Genomic DNA, 22,977 nt, shown 5'->3' with positions numbered 1-22,977 from the left:
AGCACAGTACTCAACTTCGGTAGTAGAGCGAGCAACAACAGTTTATTTCTTGCTTTTCCAAGAGATCAAGGAATTGTCGAGAAACATACAGAAACCAGACGTGGACTTACGATCAGTAACATCACCAGCCCAATCAGAATCAACATAGGCCACCAAATCCAGAGAGGAAGTAGAGGACAATAGTAAACCCTGAAAGATAGTACCTCGGAGACAGCGAAGAATCCGAACCAATGCGGCCCAATGTGGAGAGCGAAGAACAAAAACAAATTGGCTAACCATATGCACAGCATAAGCAAGATTAGGACGAGTAACCGTCAGATTAACTAAGCAACCCACAAGCTCGCGATATAAAGTGGGATTATCCAATGGAACACCATCAGTAGAGTTGAGCTTCACATTAAGCTCAGTAGGGGTATCAGAAACCTTAGTATCAGTAAGACCAACACGGTGAATGACTTCATTAGCATACTTGGCCTGAGACAGAAAATAGCCTTTTGGAGAAGAGGCAACTTCAATACCAAGAAAATACCACAAAGGGCCAAGATCCTTCATCTTGAAGGTGCGAAAGAGATGCTGCTTGACCTCAGAGATAGCAGAAGAGTCAGAGTCAGTGATGATCATATCATCCACATACAGTAATAATGCAACAAATCCAACTGAGGTATGGAGAAGAAATAAAGCAGAGTCTTGGGCACAACGATGAAACCCAAGCTCAGTAACAACAGTCTGAAAGCGATCATACCAAACACGTGGAGACTGCTTCAGACCATATAGAGCACGCAGAAGGCGACAACATGTCCAGAGGAATGGTGAAGGCCAGGAGGAGGACGCATGTAAACCTCCTCAATGAGATGGCCACTAAGAAAAGCATTCTTAACATCCATCTGATAAAGAGGCCAAGAACGAACAGCAGCGGCAGAGATCAAAGTACGGACAGTAGTTATCTTGGCAATAGGAACGAAGGTCTCCTCATAATCAATATCATACTCCTATGAGAAACCTTTGGCAACCAGATAAGCTTTGTAGTGCTCAAGAGAACCATCAGAATGAGTCTTGACTTTGTAGACCCATTTGCAACCAACCAGATTCTTACCAGTAGGCAAAGGAACCAACCCCCAAATACTAGTTTTCTATAAAGCAGACAACTCATCCTCCATTTTTTGAACCCAATGAAGATCCTGACAGGCCTCCTTGTAAGACTGAGGTTCTGAAAAATAGTGAATAGCAGACAAAAAAGTACGATAGGAAACAAAAAAACATATGTTAGACCAACCCAACCTGTTTGGAGGACGACGCTCACGATGAGGATAGCAGTGTGCAGCAAGATCAGAGTCGTCAGAAGCAGAAGGAGTAACAATAGGAGTAGAGACAACTAGTGGTGGGGGAGCCTTGCGACAAGAATAGACCAACAACGGAAGGGAAGAAGTAGCCGAAGGTGAAGAAGGAGCCATAGGTGACGGAGGAGGCGAAGGAAAATTAGGAATAGCCTCAGAAGGAACAGTGGCGATATCATCTGATGGGACCTCAGAAGAAAATGGGTCAATGTGAACCAAATCCTCTTTGGCAATGGGAGCAGTGAGAAGGGGAAGTTGAAAGTAAGACAGACGTTCGAGAAAGGCAACATGATGAGAGACATAAAGGCGACGAGAGACAGGATCGTAACAACGGTAGCCTTTCTAAGTAAGATTGTAGCCCAAAAAGACACACAAGACAGACCGGGTACTGAGTTTGGTCCGATCTTTACGGGGAAGAAGGACAAAACAAGCAGACTCAAAGACACATAGGAGGGAATAATTGGGAGGTTGGGAATACAGAGCCTGATAAGGGGATTGACCGAAGAGTAGGGGAGGCATGAAGAGATATTTTAAGCACAAGAAGAGTCATTTGGAAGCCTAGGTTTGTTTATACTTTTATTTATTTCTCATATATTTTTAATGTCCTTACTAGTTATGGAACGAACACACACACACACACACACACACACACACACACACACACACATATGTAGATTGTACAAGAAAAAATAATTATGTTTGATGAATGAATATTGATTGAGAGTTTTTTTCAAAACCCTAATTGCCATTTTGTCTTCTGTGGTTCTACACCACCAAGTAGCCAGCTTCTATCAGAATCATACCAGCATTAAATGGAAGCACCTTTTAGCCTACTCCAGACATGGAAGTCACTTGCTAGCATCACCAAGGTAAACAGAGAGAATTACCACGGTGCCCAAGAAGAAGTATGAAATCCAAATGCACATAAGACAATCAAGTTAGCAAAGAATTAGTATCCACTTACCGACTCTTGCCTAATGATCCAAGAGCACGACGCTTCAAAGGCTCCCTTGTCTTTTTAGGAGGAGTACCCAAATCACAAGGTATTAACTTTGCATAAATCGGTCTCATCGTATTATCAATCCAAACATATAATGCAATAGAAAGAGCAAGTCGCATCGACCACACCACTGCAGTTGCAATAGTGGAGTAGACTTCAGCAGGAACGGCGGTCACATTAAGGACATCAACATTAATAAGTTGTTGATGCAACTTTCCCCAAACAGCATTCCAGCTATCAATTGGCATACGGTCAACCACATGGCGCCGAAAGACTATTTCTTTCTTCAAATTTCCTGGTCCTTCCATTTTTCCATCTTTGTAGTATGGGAGAATCACTGAGGAGATTAAGAAAAGGACAAGTAATTAGGAAGATTTTGACGGTACAAAGAAGAAAAAATGGAAATAGTTATAAAAGTTTCAAGTGATCTGCAATTATTTCGAACAATAACTATGCACTTCCAAGGCTAAGCAAGTAGAGTCAGAAGAACTATCCAAGGACATGTGTCAGATTATTATGGAAATGATGAAATTCTTAGAACAGATTTACACTTGGATGCAAAAACAAACTCGTAATATTGTGGTAACACATGATGAAGCAATGATTTTTAGGCACAGCAGGTAACATATTTATACATAACAGATTGCCACACAATAGATATTAATGCCATGGTATAGAGGCTTAAAGACAAGCAAATTAAAGAATGTGAAGGGAAGAGACAAGAGAGAAAAGGGCAAGGCAAGTTAAAAGTCATTATTTCAAATATCTGCAAATCTATTTGTCTCCAAATTAGAGACAAATGTTCAATTTGAGGTAAAACTAAGGCATGTACATACCAGCTAACAAAAAGAAAAAAATAAGCAATAAAGAAATAACTAATAAGTAGGGAGAAGATTTTATAACCTGATATTGTCTGCCCATAATTTGAGTACTCCATAAATTGGACATTATTTGAGTTGAGAAGTCTCAAAAATTGACTGTAGTCAATTCTGTGTGAGTTTTCAGGGTCCCACTCGGATCCCTTTAATTTTCCGCGCATGGTCAGCAACTTCCTGCTCCAATCTGAAGCCATAACAAGTTGCCTTTCTAACTGAATATCAGCCTTTCTCCCAAGCTCTTCCAATTTATTTATCCGATCTCTCTCTGCATCCTTCAACTTCTGGAAACCCATGGAATGTATGTATTTAGACTTTTGTAAATGATTTAGATTAGATTAGAAAACTACTTGTCCATTAGCAAGCTAAGCTATCTACCAAGATAATCATATTTGTCCACAAAATAGAAACTGAAAAATCACAAATCAGAAACTACTATCTGCCATACAACCAACCAACCTACTGACATCCTGATTGTTGGTGATCAGACATAAATTTCTCTAGTTTAGCTTCTTCTTTTTCTTTCTTTTATCTTCCTTTTTTTTTCTTTTTCTTTTTTTCACTAGCACTCCATTTGGATTGAGAGATGAGAAAATAAATAATTGTGGTTTCTCACCTTCTAGTTTGGATAGAATATGATTAAAATAGTAAGTTTGGTCTCTCACCAAATCTCACCACTTTTGGTGAGAAACAAAATTTAAGTTATGTTTGATTTGGCTTTCTCACCATTACTCACCTCATTAATCATCCAAACTGTTAGTGTATAATTGTGTTAGTGTATAATTGTTAATAGCTGTTATAGCATCATAGCTTAGCATTCTAGCTTTAGCACTTTATCTTTTATGTTGTAAATACTTTATGCTTTCGGTGGGAATCCAATGCATCATATTCTCTCTATAAAGATAGTGCATTCTCTTTGTAAAATAAATACACAATTACAGACAGACAATTCAGTGTCTCTCTCTCTCTCTATCAAACCATTGTTTCATGGTATCAAAGCCCAGGTATACAATTCTGGCATTTTTCAATTTTGGTGTTTAGTCCCGTACACAGTGGAACTACACCAAACAGCTCGGAATCTCCTTATGATTCCAACGGCACCACGCACGTCATCAAAAACTCCTTCACGCGCTCTCACGCGCCTCCTTTGTGATCGGCGTGTCACTTCTTCCATCGCCACTCTCACACGCGCCTTCAGGTCTGCTCCTTCGTGCGCTGCGCCTGCTACCGTGCACCCGCGTGCGCCATCCCTCTACCGTGAGCCGCGCCTGCGCCGTTCCACTATCGTGCACCCGCCTGCACCATCCTGCTATTGTGAGCCGCGCCTGCGCCATCCTGCTATTGTGAGCCGCGCCTGCGCCAATTTTGCTAACGTGCGCCGCTGACATCATCTTGCATTCTGCTGACATCATCTCTACACAGCACACCTTTCCTAGCTATTTTCGACCTTCCGGACTCATTGGTACACTCTGTTTTACCTAATTTTGCTCCTACAGGTCAATTCCTATTAATTTAGTCCGACTCAACTAGTATTATGGATCGTCATGATGCCTCCCATCCCATTTCCGTTATTTTGAATGGTTCAAACTATGTTCTGTGGGGCCAAGCCATGTCCTCTTTCCTCAAAGGAAAGAAGCTCTGGCGAATTGTCACCGGGGATGTAACTAAACCGGTGAAAGACAGTGACACTAATGAAACTACTGCTCCTACTGCTACATATGAAGACCGACTTGAGGAATGGGACAGTAAGAATTACCAAATCATTACCTGGTTTCGTAATACCTCTGTTACCTCTATTAGTCTTCAGTTTGGTCGCTTTCAGCTTTACTCTGTAACTACTCCTGCAAAAGACATCTGGGATTTTTTGAAAGAACGATACCAGACTACTGGTCTTGCCCATCAATATCAACTTCAAAACCAACTTCACCGCATGCGCCAAGAATCCACTCAGTCCATTAATGACTTCCTTTCTGAAATGTACTCTGTTTGGGATCAGCTTGCTCTTTCAGAACCAACTTGGCATAACCAAGACGATGCTGTTTTATTTACTATCTATCGCAACTAGCAAAGGTTGGTGCACTTTCTCATGGCTCTTACTTCCTCTTTTGAGCCCGTACGTGCCTCTCTGCTTCATCGCCATCCATTGCCCACTCTTGAACAAGCAATTTCTGAGTTGCCATCAGAGGAGACTCGTCTCGGTACTCTTCAAACTCATCATGTGGACTCTGTTCTTGCCACTCCTCCATACCGGCCATCATTTACCCAGCGGACCACTGCCTGCCTCTATTGTCAGAATCGGGGCCTTCCTTCAACCCATCTCCTAGTCAATTGCCCCGTCAGATCCTCCCACTACTATAACAAACTTGGTCCTGGTCATCTGCAACAGGATTGTTTTCGCAATCCATCCCGATCATCCTCCAATAGCCACTCCTCTCGCGGTGGCTCTTCCCGGGGAAGCTTTCATCGTTCCGGGAATCAGTCTCATCACACTGCTGCTGCTGCTGCTGCTGCTGCTTCCGGGAATCAGTCTCATCACACTGATGCTGCTGCCTCTGAGGGGTTCTCTGAGTCACCTGTTCCGTCTACCCCTCGCTTTTCTCCAACGGATGTAGAGGCCATGCTCAAACAACTTCTCTCCCCTTCTGGTACACCACCTCCTACTGCTTTGTCTGTGATCCCAGGTAACTCTTCTTGGTATTTTGACTCTACCTGTTGTAATCATATGACCTCTAGTTCTACTATCTTTTCTTCCTTCTCCTCATCTCCTCATATTCCCTCAATTCATACTGCTGATGGTTCCCTCATGTCTGTCCGTCATGTTGGTACTGTTTCCACATCTTTATCTATACCTCAAGTTTATCATATCACTGCTCTCACCTTAAACCTTATTTCCATTGGTCAATTATGTGAACTTGGTCTAACTGTCACATTTTCTGCTACTGATTATTTGGTACAGGACCCTCAGACGGGACAGACTATTGGAATCGGCCGTAAGCATGGACATCTCTATGAACTCATTCACCCTCATGTTCCTGCCTCTCCTCAGATCGCTGCTCCTGCATCTACTTCCTCATTCTCTCCCTTTCACCTTTGGCATTGTCACTTAGGGCATATTTCTGTTAATCACTTAAAGTCTTTGATTTCTAGTGGACAGTTGGGTCATGTAATTCCCAATAATTTCGATTGTATACCCTGCCAACTTGCCAAACAACCTGCTTTATCATTTAATAAAAGTACTTCTGTTTCCCTTGCACCTTTTGATCTTATACATTTGGATATTTGGGGCCCCTCCCCTACTACTACTATGGGGGGATCCCGCTATTTTGTTATTTTTATTGATGATTTTTCCCGGTTTACTTGGCTTTTTCTCATGAAAAATAGGTCTGAACTTAAACACATTTATTATAGATTTGCCCAAATGGTCCACACCCAATTCTCCAAAGCCATCAAAAATTTTCGCTCTGACAATGCTCTGGAATATCGGGATTCAGATTTTCTTTCCTTTCTTCAGCATCATGGTACACTGCCTCATCGTTCCTATGCTGGCACGCCCCAGCAAAATGGCCACGCTGAACGAAAACATAGGCATATTCTTGACACTACTCGCGCTCTCCTTCTATCTTCTTCCTGCCTTGAAAACTTTTGGGGGGAAGCTGCCCTCACTGCTGTTTACACTAGCAACTGTGCTCCTACCCCTGTCATCCATAATCAAACTCCCTTTGAACGTCTGCATGGCACTCCCCCTCCTTACGCCAATCTTCGGGTTTTTGGCTCTGCCTGCTTTGTTCTGCTTCAATCCTATGAACACACCAAGCTTGAACCTCGTTCTCGTCTTTGTTGCTTTCTTGGGTATGGAATTGAACATAAAGGCTTTTGCTGTTGGGATCCTCTCTCTAAACGTCTTCGTATCTCCCGCCATGTCGTTTTCTGGAAGCACCAAATGTTTTTCTCACTATCCTCCTTTCACTTACCCGCACTTTCCACTACTGTACTGTTTACTAATCCTTCCATAGATCTTTTCTCTGATGATTTTGATACAGGTTCCTCCTTCATCGAGACACCCTTGCTCACTCCTGATCCCGTCCAGCCTGCTCTCCCTGAAGGTCTACCTCTCATTGCCACACCTCCTTCTCCACCGGTTCTTCCTCCCACCGATCCTCCTACGGGTCGACCACGCCGGGTAACTCAACCTCCTATCCATCTTCGTGATTATATTGTTGGATCTGCTGCCTTCTCTACTTATGAGCCTACCTCCTATCGTGAGGCTTGTACTAATCCTCTTTGGCAGCAAGTTATGACTGATGAACTCCAGGCCTTGGACAAAGCTCATACTTGGGATCTTGTTGATCTTCCTCCTGGCAAGACTGCGATTGGCTGCAAATGGGTTTACAAAATCAAAACACATTCTGATGGCTCTATTGAACGCTACAAAGCTCAAGGGTTTCAACCAGGAATATGGTATTGATTATGAGGAGACATTCTCCCCTGTTGCTCGGCTTACCTCTGTTCGCAGTTTACTTGTTGTTGCTGCTGCTCGCCACTGGGGGTTCTTTCAGATGGATGTCAAAAATGCTTTCCTCAATGGTCATCTTCTTGAGGAGGTCTACATGCAACCTCCACCTGGGTCCACTTTTCAACCTCATCAGGTTTGCAAACTACAGCGTGCTCTCTATGGCCTCAAGCAAGCGTCTCGTGCTTGGTTTGCTAAGTTCAGTTCTACCATTCATGACTTCGGGTTCACCTCTAGCTCCCATGACTCTGCTCTTTTTATACGGACTACTCCTCATGGTACCACTCTTTTTCTGTATGTGGATGATATGATTATCACTGGTAATGATGAAGCTAGTATTCTCCACCTCAAACAGTTTCTCCACCGTCAGTTTGAGATGAAGGACCTTGGTACTCTTAACTACTTCTTAGGCCTTGATGTCTCTCATGATTCTACTGGTTCCAATTTGTCCCAGGCCAAATATGCATCCAATCTTCTGACTCGTGCTGGTCTTACTGATTGCAAAACTACCTCTACTCCAGTTGATCCTCAGATTCGTCTCACTCGTCTCGATGGGACTCTTCTCTCCGATGCTACTCTTTATCGCCAGCTCGTCGGCAGTCTTGTCTATCTCACAGTAACTCGTCCTGACATTGCCTATGCTGTTCACATTGTCAGTCAGTACATGTCGGCTCCTCGCACTCCCCATTATACTGCTCTACTCCGCATCCTTCGCTACCTCAAAGGCACTCTGTTCCATGGCTTTCACTTCTCTGCTTCTTCCTCTCTTGAACTGCGTGCCTTTTTCGATGCTGATTGGGCTGGGGATCCTATGGATCGACGCTCTACCACGGGATTCTGCTTCTTCTTAGGGGATTCTCTTCTTGCTTGGCGTAGCAAAAAACAATCCCTCACTGCCCGCTCTAGCACCGAAGCTGAATACCGAACTCTTGCTGATACTACTCAGGAACTTCCCTGGCTTCGCTGGCTCCTTGCTAATATGGGTGTTTCTTCTTCTGGTCCTACCCCTCTTTATTGTGACAATCAGAGTGCTATTCAGATTGCTCACAATGATGTTTTTCATGATCGCACCAAACATATTGAAATTGATTGTCATTTCATTCGCCAGCATGTTACCTGTGGTACTGTTCATCTTCTCCCTATTGCTTCAGTCGATCAACCCGCTGATATCTTCACTAAGGCTCATCCTCCTGGCCGCTTCAATGATCTTGTTTCCAAACTCAACTTGGTTGATGCTTTCCCTCCTTGAGTTTGTGGGGGGATGTTAGTGTATAATTATGTTAGTGTATAATTGTTAATAGCTGTTATAGCATCATAGCTTAGCATTATAGCGCATCATAGCTTAGCATTCTACCTTTAGCACTTTATCTTTTATGTTGTAAATACTTTATGCTTTCGGTGGGAATCCAATGCATCATATTCTCTCTATAAAGGGAGTGCATTCTCTTTGTAAAATAAACACACAATCACAGACAGACAATTCAGTGTCTCTCTCTCTCTCTATCCTCTCTCTCTCTCTCTATCAAACTATTGTTTCACAAACAAGTGATAAAGAAACCTCAATCTCTATTTCACCAAACAAGGCAAGGCAAAAATAGGGCAGCAGTGTTATTGGAAGGGGAAATGAACTAGTGACACAGCTACCTCGAATAGCCGAGTTGACTCGGGGTCGTCTTCTTCATCTTGTTGTTGTGGAAGTTGAACCGAGTTGAAACTGGAAGTTGAAGCTCTACAAGTAGAAAGCCTGAATTTGAGCTTGTTGGGTTTGGTGGTAAGTGTTTTGGAATTGGCCTTAGAACGTGAATTTGTAATGAAAACAAGCCTGGAAGAACATAAAAGGAATGGCTTCTTGACTAGGGTTTTACAACGAGGACGAGGACACAAGGGTTTTGCAAATGTCGCCGTCGCCGACGCCGACGCCGACGCGTTCAACGTCATTTCTTATCTTCTTCAACAATCAACCTGTTCTCTCTCTCTCTCTCTCTCTCTCTACTCTCTATTTCTTATTTCCCCCGTCTTCTCTCTCTCCCCTCTCCTCCATTTTACTCCTGATTTCTTCCTTATTTCTCCAACAATTCCAACAAGCAATTCGAGTACCAAAAATATGGGGGTAAATTACACTTATAAAAATTCAATAATTTTTATAATTCTAATAAAATACAACAATTTTTAATTGATAATGAATACACCAATCTTTTTTTTTCTAAAATAATGAATACACCAATCTTTTTTTTTCTAAAAAAATTAAGTAAATTAAAATTAATTCAGATATTACGAAAATATAAAAATAAATAATCGTAGTATATATATATTTATGTATAAAAAAATTTAAAAATATTATTTTTAATGCATAAAATTAACAAATTATTGATAATAAAAAAAAAACTAAATAATGTAATTTTGGCCAAAACAAAAGAAAGAGAATCACAAAATTATCCTTTCCTCAAAATTACAATTGTATCAAACATTAGCGTGGTGAAGTAATTTTAATCGTGTATTTTTCGAACAAATATGGCTTTGAAGATTTTTGTTTTTATCAGCACAATAGAAGTTCAATTTATAGTTCATTTCCTTGAAATTCTTTCATTCATTTCATTTCTCTCCAGCACCGTCTGTTTGACTGTAAAATATTTTTAAAAAAATATTTTAGGTAATTTTTAATATATGATACAATGAAAAACAAAAATCAACTACAAGTAGTTTCCATGATCAACAAAAATATAAGCCTACATGGACAAAAAAATGTTTTCTACTTTGGAAAAAAAATTCAAATTAAAATCTTACCAACATCACCACACGATACTACCACTCTCACCTCTATCACCACGGCCATTGACACCATCACTATCGTTGTCGCCGCCACCCCACCACTATACCACTACCTCCACCTACACCTTTGTCACCACCACCAAACATAGAAAAATACTCTCCAAAAAACATTTTCTAGAAAAAAAAATTCCTTAAAAAATGTTTTCCATTTAAAAATAGAGAGCAACTTGCCTCCGGTCCTTAATCGGACTGGACAATGTTGTTCGGCCCATTGAGGCCCACCACGGGTTTCGTTTTGATAATCTGAATCATTCAATATGTATAACTCATTGAGTACTATATGCCTGTAAAAAATTATGTTAAACAGATATCGATAGCTATCTCATCTTATCAATTTTTTATCAACCGTTAATTTGTTTACCATTTATTTTTTTTATACAAAACTGATTTGATCACATAGCTATCGATATCCGATCAACGTGATTTTTACAAATATATAATACACAACGAGTTCTATATATTAAATGGTTCAGATTATCCAAATGAGACCCGTAGTAAACCCCCACGGGCCGAATACTACCGTCCAGTTCGATTAAGGACTGGAGGCAAGCTACTTCCTTAAAAATATTTTCCGCCCAAACAAAATAGCATTATTCCAAAAAAAAAATTTGAATCTATCAAGGCAAATCTAACCTCAACACATAGCTTGGTCATTGTTTGAAAGTTGCTCTAAGGCACCTGTTGATTGTAACCTAACAGAACTTTTACTAACAAGTTGTCATAAAATTTAGGACAAACTTCACTTTACCCTTTGTGGTTTAGACCAGATGCGGATTATCTTCTTGACATTCGAAAATCACCACATAAGCCTCACGTGATTTATGGACAAGTGCACATCTAATTTCTGTTAACAGCAATGGTAAATTGACCTTTATACCCACCCTTATCTTCTTCATCCTTTCATCTAACTTATGTTCTTCTTGCATCTTCTCTCTCTTATGGCAACAACCGTGGCATCAGTCATCGCTACCAAATCACCACCTCCACTCCTCTTTATTCTCATTCTCTTCTCTTTCCACTCCTTACTTGTTGATTCACTAAATCCTTATTGATTCACCAATCCCTCATCTTAATCATCAATATCTGTAAAAACATCTATCTAGAAAAAAAAAATAAAAGAAATTTAAAATTATATTTGATGAACTAGATGATTTGGGAGCATTTGATGAACTAGATGATTTGGTGATGTTTGATGAATCAGAATTTAAAATTATATTCTTTGATTCACTGTGCATATATATATATATATATATATGTATCTTTGATTGGGAAAAAGAGAGTTCACTGTGTATATACATACATACACAGTGGACGATCTTTGTTAGGAGAATTGGTGAGAGTAAGGGGATGCCTGTGTAAGTGTATCTTTGGCAGTTGGTGGCAATGTTGGAACACACTTGACATGGAGATTGAAATTGCAATCCACACATCGGAAGAAAGGGGTCTGTAAAATGAGTGTTTTACCTCTCAAGGCAAATCTACACACGATGAGAGTGAAGAAAGAGAGAGTTCCCTGTGTATATATATATACATACATATAATATATATAACTTTGATTGGAAAACATTATATATATATATATATATAAAATAAAAAAATAAAAAGAGAAACAAACAATGGCATTCTTAACTAAATTTGAAGATGTATAAAGGACATTTTCGTCCTAAAAGTAGACATACTCTATATAGACGTGTGACTCCCATAACCCATTATCTTAGACAGAAAAATTAACGGTGCATTTTAATCTATAAATCACGTGAGTTATATAATAATTTCCGAATGTTAGAAAGTAATCCGCACCTAGCCTAAACCACAAGAAGATAAAGTAAAATTTGCCCTAAAATTTATATGCTTAATGTGTAACAAAGACCATATACCCACAGATGGTAGACTGTGTTGCCAGAATCAAGCATTTGTAGTAATGACTAAGATTAAAAAAATTTAATGACATGTTAAATTGATACAACCTCAATAAACAAGTTGGATTAGTGTTAAAAAAATCTACCGCAACAAAAGGTCACTTGCATGATCAAGATGATAAGAATCACAACACTAATACCAACTAATGACAGACTACATCTTTCCAAGTCTGTAGGTGACCAAAGAAAACCCTGGTTTCAATACAGGCACAACTTAATTTTCTTCTTCTTATATAAAAGCAAATAAAAAATAAAAATCATAACGAAACTGGGCAACTCGATTGGGAAAACTCCCTTTTCAAGTGAATCTGTTGCCAACAAATAAAAATCAACACTGGCAGAACATTGCAGCTCTAAAAAACAAAACAAACAGAAGGTTGATTACTGATACATGATGCCTAACCTATGGCTCCTATATAAATGAAAGAAAGTGAAAATAGTGAGTCATCTGCACCATCATGAAAAGAAATGGTGCAACAAACAGTAGGTGAAAAAGTAACCAACCATATTGATATTATACAAGACTGAAACTATGAAATCCATATTATACAAGGATCAAGAATTTATTTGGCGAATGTAAGAGTTTTGTCTGGCAGTAATAAAATCCAATATGGTTGAAACATCACCATGCATGACTACTCTCCCATCTTCCATATACACAGCACCATCTGCATACTCGAGTTCTTCTAGGCGATGGGTCACCCATAATGCTGTAACATCTTTTGATTTCTGTAGAGAGTTCTTGACTGCCTTTATCACCTCAATCTAACAAAACATATTGGCAAACCAAAACAATTATTTTCAGTTAAATAATAATAACAATAATTGTTCCACTGAATTAGTAACTAGTTGAATGAATGAATTGAAGGCAAGGATGCCAAGAAATAAAAAAATAAAAAATTATGTATTGCTGCCCTTCTCAGCATCTGCAGAAGTACATGTATGCAGTATGTCACTTAGTTTTATGATCTGATTATTCATAGAAAGCAACCCCATTATGTGAAGTGGAAACAGTCAGCAGAGTCGAGTGCTGCTAGGCCGTTCATTTCTCACTAACTTATTTTCTTCTTCAATTTCACCTGCATTTGGACTCAATATTGATTGATAACACATCCTTCTAAATTGCAAGCCCACAAGCATATCAAACAATATTGCTTCAGGCAGCTAAGTGCTCTGCTTAACACGTGTTCAATTATTATCTTATAACTAAGCTTTTGCATCCACAAGTTGACAAAGTAAATATGTTACCATAAAGGAATACAACATGGTTGCTCACATCAAATTACAATAAATACCTGATCACCTTCATCCAAAAATGTTGTGAGTTCATCCAGTAACAACACTTTGCATGCTTCTGCCAAAGCACCAGCAATGGCCACCCTTTGCTTCTGACCACCACTTAGGGTTTGAACAGGTGTCTGAGAAGTGCAACAAAAAGTTGAATATATCCATAAAATGCCTCAACAGTTTTTAAAATATGTTTCATAAAACTATTGATGACATACTTTCAAGTACTCAAACATGCCCACAGCATCCAGAGCTCTTGCTAGTCTAGACTTAATTTCATCTGGGGTTAGGTTGAATTTATGAAGGCCAAAAGCCAAATCAGATTCTACTGTGGGCATCACTACCTGCAAAATAAAAGAGATCATGCCCTCTTAATTTACTCAAGCACAGTGTCACCATACAATACTAATACCCTAGCAATTTATGTTTTAGAACACAATTTGAAACATGGTGGGTACACTTTCATTCTAAAACGGTGAATTTAGCAATTCAAAGCGATCCCAAAATAATTTCCAATATAAATTTTAAAAGTTTCTTCAAGAGGGCAAAAAAATAAAATATAATAAACTAAAATCTAAGGAGAGTGGTGTTTTAGCTTGACAAAACATAAAAAATGAGTCATTATGCTTAACATATAAATGTATATATATATATATATATATGTTTTATGACGAAGAATCTCCCGAAGGCCCTTGCAAAGTAAATCCCTGATACCTGCAATAAACCACAAACCATAGGTATTGTAAAGCCTAGGAGACACTAGCGAGAGTTATGTTGGAATGTGTCCCACATCGCCTGGAGTTACGCCATCTGTGCTGCTTATAAGACTCCAGTTTTCCTCTCTTTAAGATCTGGGTTTTAAGGAGAAGTGTGGCCTGGGCTTTCCATTGGTTAAACTCAAGATATCTGAGTTTACAGTTCATTCCAGCCTCCTAGGATCTAAACCTTCGCTGCTAGGCTACCCGTGCTGGTCACATAATGCTTAACAAAATGTGTTGTAACTTGATTAAATTGAAAAGAAAAGAAAAGGCTAAATCCAATTATTAAATGAAAATTGCTCCAGAAGCATGTTAAATTCTATAGTACCACATTTTAGAGAATGTAGAGTATTTCATTCCCAATCCCATTTCACGTACCATTGTTGAGACCTTTGATCTTTTGTTTGATTTAGCTAGAGTAAAGACCGATCTTTGGTCCGAGTATTAAAATTGTAGAGCTTGCTGATGGCTATAATCCTACCATTTATTAAAATTGTCGAGCTCGCCGAAGGCTAGAATCCTACCATTTTGGATTTTCGTTTCACCAAGATTTATTCATCAGGGTTTTCACCCTCCTCTCCCTTTGGTTGAGGTAGGGGATTTCTTTTCTTCCTTTTACATATAATTATGTTTTTCTTAGTTTATTGTTTTGCACTTTCTGATCCATCATGTTAGGGTTAGTGTTTTTGGTATTACTTTGCATGTATACATGATTTTGTAGTTTAATGTTGTCATTGGTAGTGTATTTAAGCATGTAGCAACTTTAATTTGTATACGAGCATGTTGGAGAAAACTCCCAAATTTGAGGAAGCTAAGGTTTTGTTATAACCTTGAAGTTCCAAAGAATATGCATGTGTATTGTTTTCTAAACTCAATTGTTGAAGAATATGAAGGGTATTTTTCTACTCATTATGAGGAATTGTAGATTTAATTGAATATCATATGAATTCAAACTATACAAGTTTCACTACCTGGTAATAAGAATATGCATGTGTATTGTTTTCTAAACTCAATTGTTGAAGAATATGAAGGGTATTTTTCTACTCATTATGAGGAATTGTAGATTTGAATATCATATGGGTGTGTGATAGGTGATTACCAGGTAGTGAAACTTGTATAGTTTGAATTCATATGAGGGATGGAAATAACATGGGCATTGGGATTTCAAATCATGAAGAATGGGTTTGAAAGTCGAATGTGAATATTGAAATTGAACATAGTAAGGTACTAGACATACAAATGAATTGTGAACCTTGGCGCCAGGTTATAACTTAGAAATGCTAGGATGTACCATGTTAACGTAGAGCTTGGTAGATGGTAAAATCATACTAAATGTTAAATTTGATTGTATAATACACATTTGAAAATGTGGCCAAATCGATGAAATTATAACTCAAAGGTATAGCCTTGGAATCAAAAAGGGGGGGATTGAGCATTTTTTTGGGAGAAATTACAAGATGGAGTTGAAAAATTGAAACAGGGTTTTATTGGTACTCCTTTTGGGAGGAATGTTGTAAAGTTTTAAGTAACCTGGGTATTGATCACGTTGGCACTCCCTTGGGGAGGAATGATATTGTGTTGTGCCTACAAGGCAAGTGGAAAAAGGAACCTATGTGATGAGATGACGGGTCCCTCAAAGTGGTAACCGGTAAAGCCTGAATTTTACTCAACTTATGCTAAGGCAAGGTGTGAGAAATTGCACTAACTTAGGCTGAGACCAAATGCAATGAATGACTGAAAATCCCAGGAATGTGTGCATGTGTATGTGTATGTGCATGTGCATGTGCATGTGCATGCTGCATGGTCTTAGGTAGAACTCAACCCCAAAAGCTACCTCAAGAGGTGAGGGTGCCCTCAAGCTTATATTATTAGCCTTACTTTAGTACTCGAGCAATGTGGAACTTTGGTTCTCTCCCCCCTCACACCCAGTGTGCTCAATTGATAACACCTAGGGGGATTTGGTGATAGCCCTCTCACTATCTAATTTGTCTTTCAAAAGGACAAGAATTATATAAGTACTTTCAAAACCCCCTAATATTTTAAAACTTGTTTTTTTTACTATATTACCCTCATATCTATCAACTCTCCTATTAAGCCATCTTCACTATATATTTCAGAGTAAAATTTTACTCTGTATGAAAGTAAAATTTTATTCTGTATCAAAGTAAAATTTTACATTCTGAAATTAAAAGTAAAATTTTACTCTGTATAAAAGTAAAATTTTACTCTGAATAAGAGTAAAATGTTACACTCTAAAATTAAAAGTAAAATTTTACTCTGAAAAACTAGTAAAATGTTAGACTCTACACAAAAGTAAAATTTTACTCTGTATAAAAGTAAAATTTTACTTTGGTTCTGTCAAATGAAAGAAACAGAGCAATAGAACCAGAGTAAAATTTTACTCTGGTTCTGTCAAATGAAATTAGATACAAAACAACAAAAATAAATCAAAAACAAACAAACAAACAAAAACAAAACAAATTAATCAACAAATCAACATATCTAATTGAGAAAAAAAACTTCAAAAAAAACAAACAAACAAACAAAAACAAAACAAATTAATCAACAAATCCACATATCAAATTGAAACGAAAAACTTCTAAAACTCGATCAACAATCACACATCTCAATGAAAAAGAATACATGTGTTCAACAACACTCATATACACAAATATATATATATATATATACATATATTCTCCTGTTCCTCATCCACATCCTTCCCAACCTCCTGTTCAACTTCTTTCAATCTCGAAGCTTCAGCCTTCGCATTCAACATCGCCAGCATCTCATCAACAACCTCATCATGTTTCTTCTCCGCTTCCAATTGAGCCATCTCCACCGCACTCCGAATCTCCATCTGCTCCGAAACCCTAGCTTTCGAATCTCCAACGACATCCTCATTCAATTTCAACATACTCAAAGCCTCATCGTTGCTAATTATGAAGATGAAGAGAGGACCTTCTGCTGAAGCTTGGAAGACGCTACTATGGCGGCGGCTTGTCGACGACCTTCTGCTGAAGCTTAGAAGATGCAACTATGGTGATTATGATACAATTGCTGACGAAGCTGATTATATATGCAGAAGTTGAGGGTATAATAGTCCTATAAAATATTTAAATAATAAATTGTCCTTTATGCAAGATTTTATAATTATGAGGGGGTTTAGAAAGTATAATTTTTTTCTTAGTCCTTTTAACAATGAAAGGAAGGTAAAAGGGGTTTATAGCTAAATTTCCCTAACACCTACGACATATGCAGACCAAGGACACACACCATATCCATCCGTGAGTACTCCGGCTATGATACCATATTATATGGTTTATGGTAGAACTCAACCCCAAAAGCTAGTTCAAGAGGTGAGGGTGCCCTCATGCTTATATGCTTAACATTACTTTAGTACTAAGGCAATGTAAGACTTCGTTTCACGGTGCATGCATGTTTGTTTTGGCATGTATACATATCATTGTTAATTTGTGCATAGTAATATGATTGTCCCTTTTTATTTTATGTAACATTGTGAAAAGAATTGTTTTACGTGATTTACAGTGATTATGTTTTCTTAATGTTGTGTGGCAAAACTAGAAAAGATAGTTAAGAAAGAATATATGCATGAATGGGTAGAAGTAGCACCGATAGAAAAATAAATTGAGATAATAGATTGAAGTGATTTGGTAATATACAACGGAGACCAACAGAGGCAATAGTGAGAAGATACGATATAGTTACGGTAGATGGAAGTGCTGTGGGAAATAGTAGACCCAGATTGACGTGAGATAGTGTAGTATATAGAGATATGAACCTCCTTAATTTGACGAACCAAATAACGCTTAATAGAGCCGAATGGAGAAGAAAAATTCATGCTGACCCCATTTGATGGGACTTAAAGCTTGATTTAGTTTTGTTTATGTTTTCCTAATGTTGCCCAAAGTTTGCCAAGTAGAAAACAAAAACGGGTAGTAGTATGAGTCTTCGTAAACAAGTCAACCTATTGGAGAGAGAAGGGAAAGAAAGGTAGTATAATAGTGTCAGTCTGAAAATGTTTCCTAACAAAGTGACTATCTATCTCAATATACTTCGTACGCTCATGAAAGATTGAATTATGGACAATTTGTACAACTCTCTGATTGTCGCAATATAAAAAAATTAGGAAAGAAAGAGAAACACCCATATTAGAAAGAAGCCAATGAAGCCAAACTATCTCACAAGTAGCTTGAGCCATGGCACGGTAGTCAACCTTAGCGGTGGAGCGAGCAACAACAAATTATTTATTACTTTTCTAGGAGATTAGAGAATCTAATAGAAAAACACAGGCAAGAGATAGATTTGTGATCAGAGATGTCATTGGACTAATCAGCATCAGCATAGGCATAAAGGGTCAAATCCGAAAAAGCATATAGAAGGAGGCACTGCAACAAAGGTGGTGTTTGGGAAGTTTGTGTGTTGGATTTTTTTTTTATTTTTTCCACTAAAAGACAAACTTTTTGCAAAACCAAAAAAAATAAATCCAAACAAAATATCACATCCAACCCTATAATCATTTCACTTTTTCTCTCACAAACATCACATCCAACCACAAAAAAACCCAACTATCTTCCCAAATACCAAAAAAAATTTATCCAATAATATCCTATAACTAAAAAAACCTACATAAAAACCCACTTCCCAAACACCCACAAAGTACCACAAGGATAGCTAAGAGTATGAAGTAAGGCAGCCCAGTGGGTGGAATGAGAAACAGAGACAAACTAGTTGAGAATGTGCATAGCATACGAGATATCGAGATGAATACAATGAAATAAACAAGGCACCCGACCAACTCATGATAGAGAGTAGGATCCTCAAGAAGAACACTATCAGAAGCTGAAAACTTACATGCAATTCAATAGGTGTGCTGACAGTTTTGTCATTAGTGATATTGGCATGAGAAACGATATCACTAGCATATTTAGTCTAAGACAGAAGACACCCAGTAAGAGAAGTAACAACCTCAATATCAAGAAAATACCTACGGAAATCTAAAATCCTTTATCTCAAATTCCTAAAACAGCTGACGCTTAACCTCCTGAATAGTGTGAATCAGATTTGGTAATGATCATATCATCCATATACAAGAAAAGAAGAACTAGGCCAACAAAAGTATGACGAACAAATAAAGCAGAATCACGAAGACTAGGGCAAAAGCCAAGCTAAAGTGCAACAAAGTGAAATATCACATACTAAGCATGAGGAGACTGCTTAAGACCATAAAGAGCACGGCCAAGATGACAACCAAGACTAGGAGGGTGAGAGAGGCCAGGCAAAGGACGTATATACATTTCTTCAGCAAGAAGTCCATTCCCTTTAAGAAAAGCATTCTTGACATCTAACTGAAATAAGGACCATTAATGCGTAGCAGCAAAGAGTGCTAGTAGTAGTCATCTTGGCAATGGGGGTAAAAGCGTGGTCGTAATGAATCCTACATTCCTGAGAAAACCCATATGCAACCAAACGAGCGTTGTACCATTCCAAAGAACCATCAAAAAGTGTCTTAGCGTTACAGATCTATTTGTAACCCACAATATTCTTGTCCGCAGGTAATGAAACCAAGTCCCAAGTCTGAGTTTTAGCCAAAACAGTTAACTCATCAATTATGGCAGCAATCCAATTTAGATCATGACAAGCTTCTTTGTAAGACCTGGGCTCAAAATAAGTAGACAAAAGAGAAAAGACTCATAGGAGGCAATAAAACATGTATTATCGGAGGATGACGGTCCCTAGTGGGATAGCAAGATTCAAGAGCGGGATCTAGAGAGGGTGGGAGGAGTAGTAGAGCAAGAGGAAGGAGGTGCTTTGTGACGCTTGTAAACAAGAAGAGAAGCCGGTGAAGAAGGAGCTGGCGAAGGATCTGGAGCACTGGCAAGAGGCAAAGTTGACACCTCAAGATCAGAAACAAACTCATTGAGGGAGAACATTAGGATGAAACCAACTCATCCTTGACAATGGGGATAGGTATGGAAGATACAGTGTAGTAGGTAGTTTTTCCAAAAAAAAATTACATGTTGAGACGCATATAGTTTTTTGGTCACAAGATCATGACACTGATAACCCTTTTGATGAATGCCATACCCTAAAAATACACACAAGACACAATAGAAACTAAGCTTGGAACAATCCCGTGTAGGAAGAAAAAATATGTAGAGCCAAAAACACAAAGAAGAGAGTAATTGGGAATGGTACCAAGTAGTTGCTTATATGGAGAGGAACTCGAGAAGAGGAGTAAGAAGATATGCAACAGTGAGCACATCTTCTCCCCATAACACGCAAGGGATAGAAAATGAAAAAAGTAGTGATCAAGCTGTATCGAGGAGATGGCAATGCTTGCATTCAGGTCGACCATTCTGCACAAGGGTGTAAGAACACGAAGACTGATGAATAGTACCATTAGCAACTAAGAACTCTGTAAATTGGGACAAATTATACTCACTCCCCAAATCAGAATGAAGGACTTTAATGGTGATAGAAAACTCAGTGCAAATCATGGAGTGAAAATTGGAATAAATTTCGTAAAAATCAAATTTGTGTGTCATCAAATAAACCCATGTAACCGACTGTCATCATCAACAAAAGACATAATATTGTGAACCACCCTTTGTAACAAGGGAAAGACCCCAAATATCAGTATGAACCAATTGAAAGGGATAAGAAGAAATGCTTTCATTAAAGAGGAGAGCGGACAATTTAGCCAATTTACAACCAATGCACTCAGAAATACCACTAATGGACAAATTACCTAAATAACCAAACTAAACTTACAACTTCAAACAATGACCTAACCTACAATGCCAAATATAAAATAAAGAAGAGTTATTGTTTAGACAAAACAAAGATAAAGCAGTAGAAGACACATCCAGAGGAACATGTAAGCTTTTCAAAATGTAAAGTTCTCTTAACTCTATGTCCAACCTCAATCTGCCTCTTGAATATCCAATCTTGCACAACACAATGAGAAGAAGAGAAAACAATATCGAAATCATAATCAAACAATTGACTAATAGATATAAGACTGAGAGAGAGAGAGAGAGAGAGAGAGAGAGAGAGAGAGATGAGGCACATAAAAGACACGGTAAACAGGTAAGTGGGGAGAGGAAATGGAACCAACAGAATGAACAAACATAGAAGAACCATTAGTTATCGCACTAGTAATAGGAGAAGAGGGTGACACACAATCACCAAGGGATGCAATAAGAGTCATATGATGAGAACAACCACAATAAAAAAATCCACAAAGTGGATATACCACCTGAGAAAGATGAATTAGGCAAACCTAACTGAGTGGTAGTTATAGCAAAGGCCTAGGATGAGATATTCAGATTGGCCACCATGAAAGATGTGAACTGCTCAAACATAGAATATAGAGTGGGAGATGGAGCTGGATCAGACATGGGGGTAGCAAGAGCAGCTGAACGACGGGATGGTCGTTGACGGGATGGAGATGATGCATAAGTTGGAGGACAACCTTTGGGCTGCAAAAGCGTGGGAAAAGCAGGCTTCCAATGACCCTTCTAGTGCCAAAAACTACACTCATCCATGGCAACTCGAGGCTTATATTATTTTATTGTCTTTTACTTAAGGGTATTTTAGTCTTATGCATGTAATTAGGACTTTAGGGTATTGGTAGTTTAGTATATATATTGTACTTCAGCTTTCGGTTAATCATTGAATAATACAAAATATTACCTTTGTTAATATGGTATCAGAGCTAGGTTACAACAGCAGCCTTAGCACATACGAGTAGCCTTCTCTTGGTTTGTCCTTTTACCCTTTGCATACGTGTGATTGCAGACCCAGAAATCTTTTGCAGGTCCTGTATCGTGTTTGAAGCCTTCAGACAAGTTTGTTTCAACCATTTGCAACTCACAACTCTCACGCGAGTTCTCTCCAACCACTTGCAAACCCTGCGTAATACTTCCCTCCAGCCATCACAACCTTCAAACGACTTCGTTCCAGCCATTCGCAACTCCCAGCTCTCACGCAAGTTCTCTCCAGCCTCTTGTGAACCATTCAGGTCATTCGGGTTGAAGATTTTGACCCATCTTACTGTGGGTATCTGACCCATTGACCAGCTGGCTCTCCTGCTCTCTTCTTGGATTCCCAATTTCGACTTACTTGGTGTTTGAGTACTACGACTTCTGCTTCCGCTTCTCCTCTTGTTTTGATCAAACTTCTGCTTCTTCTCTGGTTGTTCTTCATTGCTGGGTACTTTAGTTTTCTTATCAGTATTGCTGAGAACTGTTTGGGCCGGTTACCATTGCATATTGATTGGTGAATATTGTTTGGGCTGGTTGCTATTCTCATTAAATTTTGCAAATATGTCTGATGTAAACTACATGCTATCACCATTAGGTTGGATGGGTCCAACTATTCATATTGGTCATATGTCATGAAAAAAATTTAAAAGTAGGCATAGGCATGTGGGGCTATGT

At 38.6% G+C, this 22,977-nt stretch overlaps 2 protein-coding genes across 10 annotated transcripts in view; both read right to left on the bottom strand.

The window, feature by feature from the left end:
- Window positions 1–9,870, bottom strand: part of EMB3144 (AAA-type ATPase family protein) — a 47,491-nt gene extending 37,621 nt beyond the window's left edge. For 2 of the 5 annotated variants that reach the window (XM_028250995.2, XM_082886257.1), the window contains exons 1-3: window positions 9,364–9,866; window positions 3,238–3,493; window positions 2,299–2,671 (exon numbers count right to left, since the gene is read on the bottom strand). In XM_028250995.2, the coding sequence (XP_028106796.2) occupies window positions 2,299–2,671; window positions 3,238–3,493; window positions 9,364–9,657 (923 nt within the window). In that variant the 5' untranslated portion in view covers window positions 9,658–9,866. Of the gene's footprint in view, window positions 1–2,298; window positions 2,672–3,237; window positions 3,494–9,363 lie in introns of all 5 variants that reach the window. The other 3 variants (XM_082886260.1, XM_082886264.1, XM_082886254.1) reach the window with 2 other exon arrangements.
- A 2,857-nt stretch (window positions 9,871–12,727) lies between these two features.
- LOC114305859 (ABC transporter I family member 10) overlaps window positions 12,728–22,977 on the bottom strand; it is a 34,988-nt gene continuing 24,738 nt past the window's right edge. For 4 of the 5 annotated variants that reach the window (XM_028250997.2, XM_082886287.1, XM_082886283.1 and 1 more), the window contains 3 exons: window positions 13,973–14,098; window positions 13,763–13,885; window positions 12,728–13,232 (listed from right to left, as the gene is read on the bottom strand). In XM_028250997.2, coding sequence (XP_028106798.2) covers window positions 13,023–13,232; window positions 13,763–13,885; window positions 13,973–14,098 — 459 coding nt within the window. In that variant the 3' untranslated portion in view covers window positions 12,728–13,022. The remainder of the gene's footprint in view (window positions 13,233–13,762; window positions 13,886–13,972; window positions 14,099–22,977) is intronic. The other variant, XM_082886290.1, reaches the window with a different exon arrangement.

Source organism: Camellia sinensis, chromosome 1, assembly GCF_055761805.1.
Source record: "Camellia sinensis isolate YWXY chromosome 1, ASM5576180v1, whole genome shotgun sequence".
NCBI lineage: Eukaryota > Viridiplantae > Streptophyta > Magnoliopsida > Ericales > Theaceae > Camellia > Camellia sinensis.
This window is presented reverse-complemented; position numbering and strand designations above follow the sequence as displayed.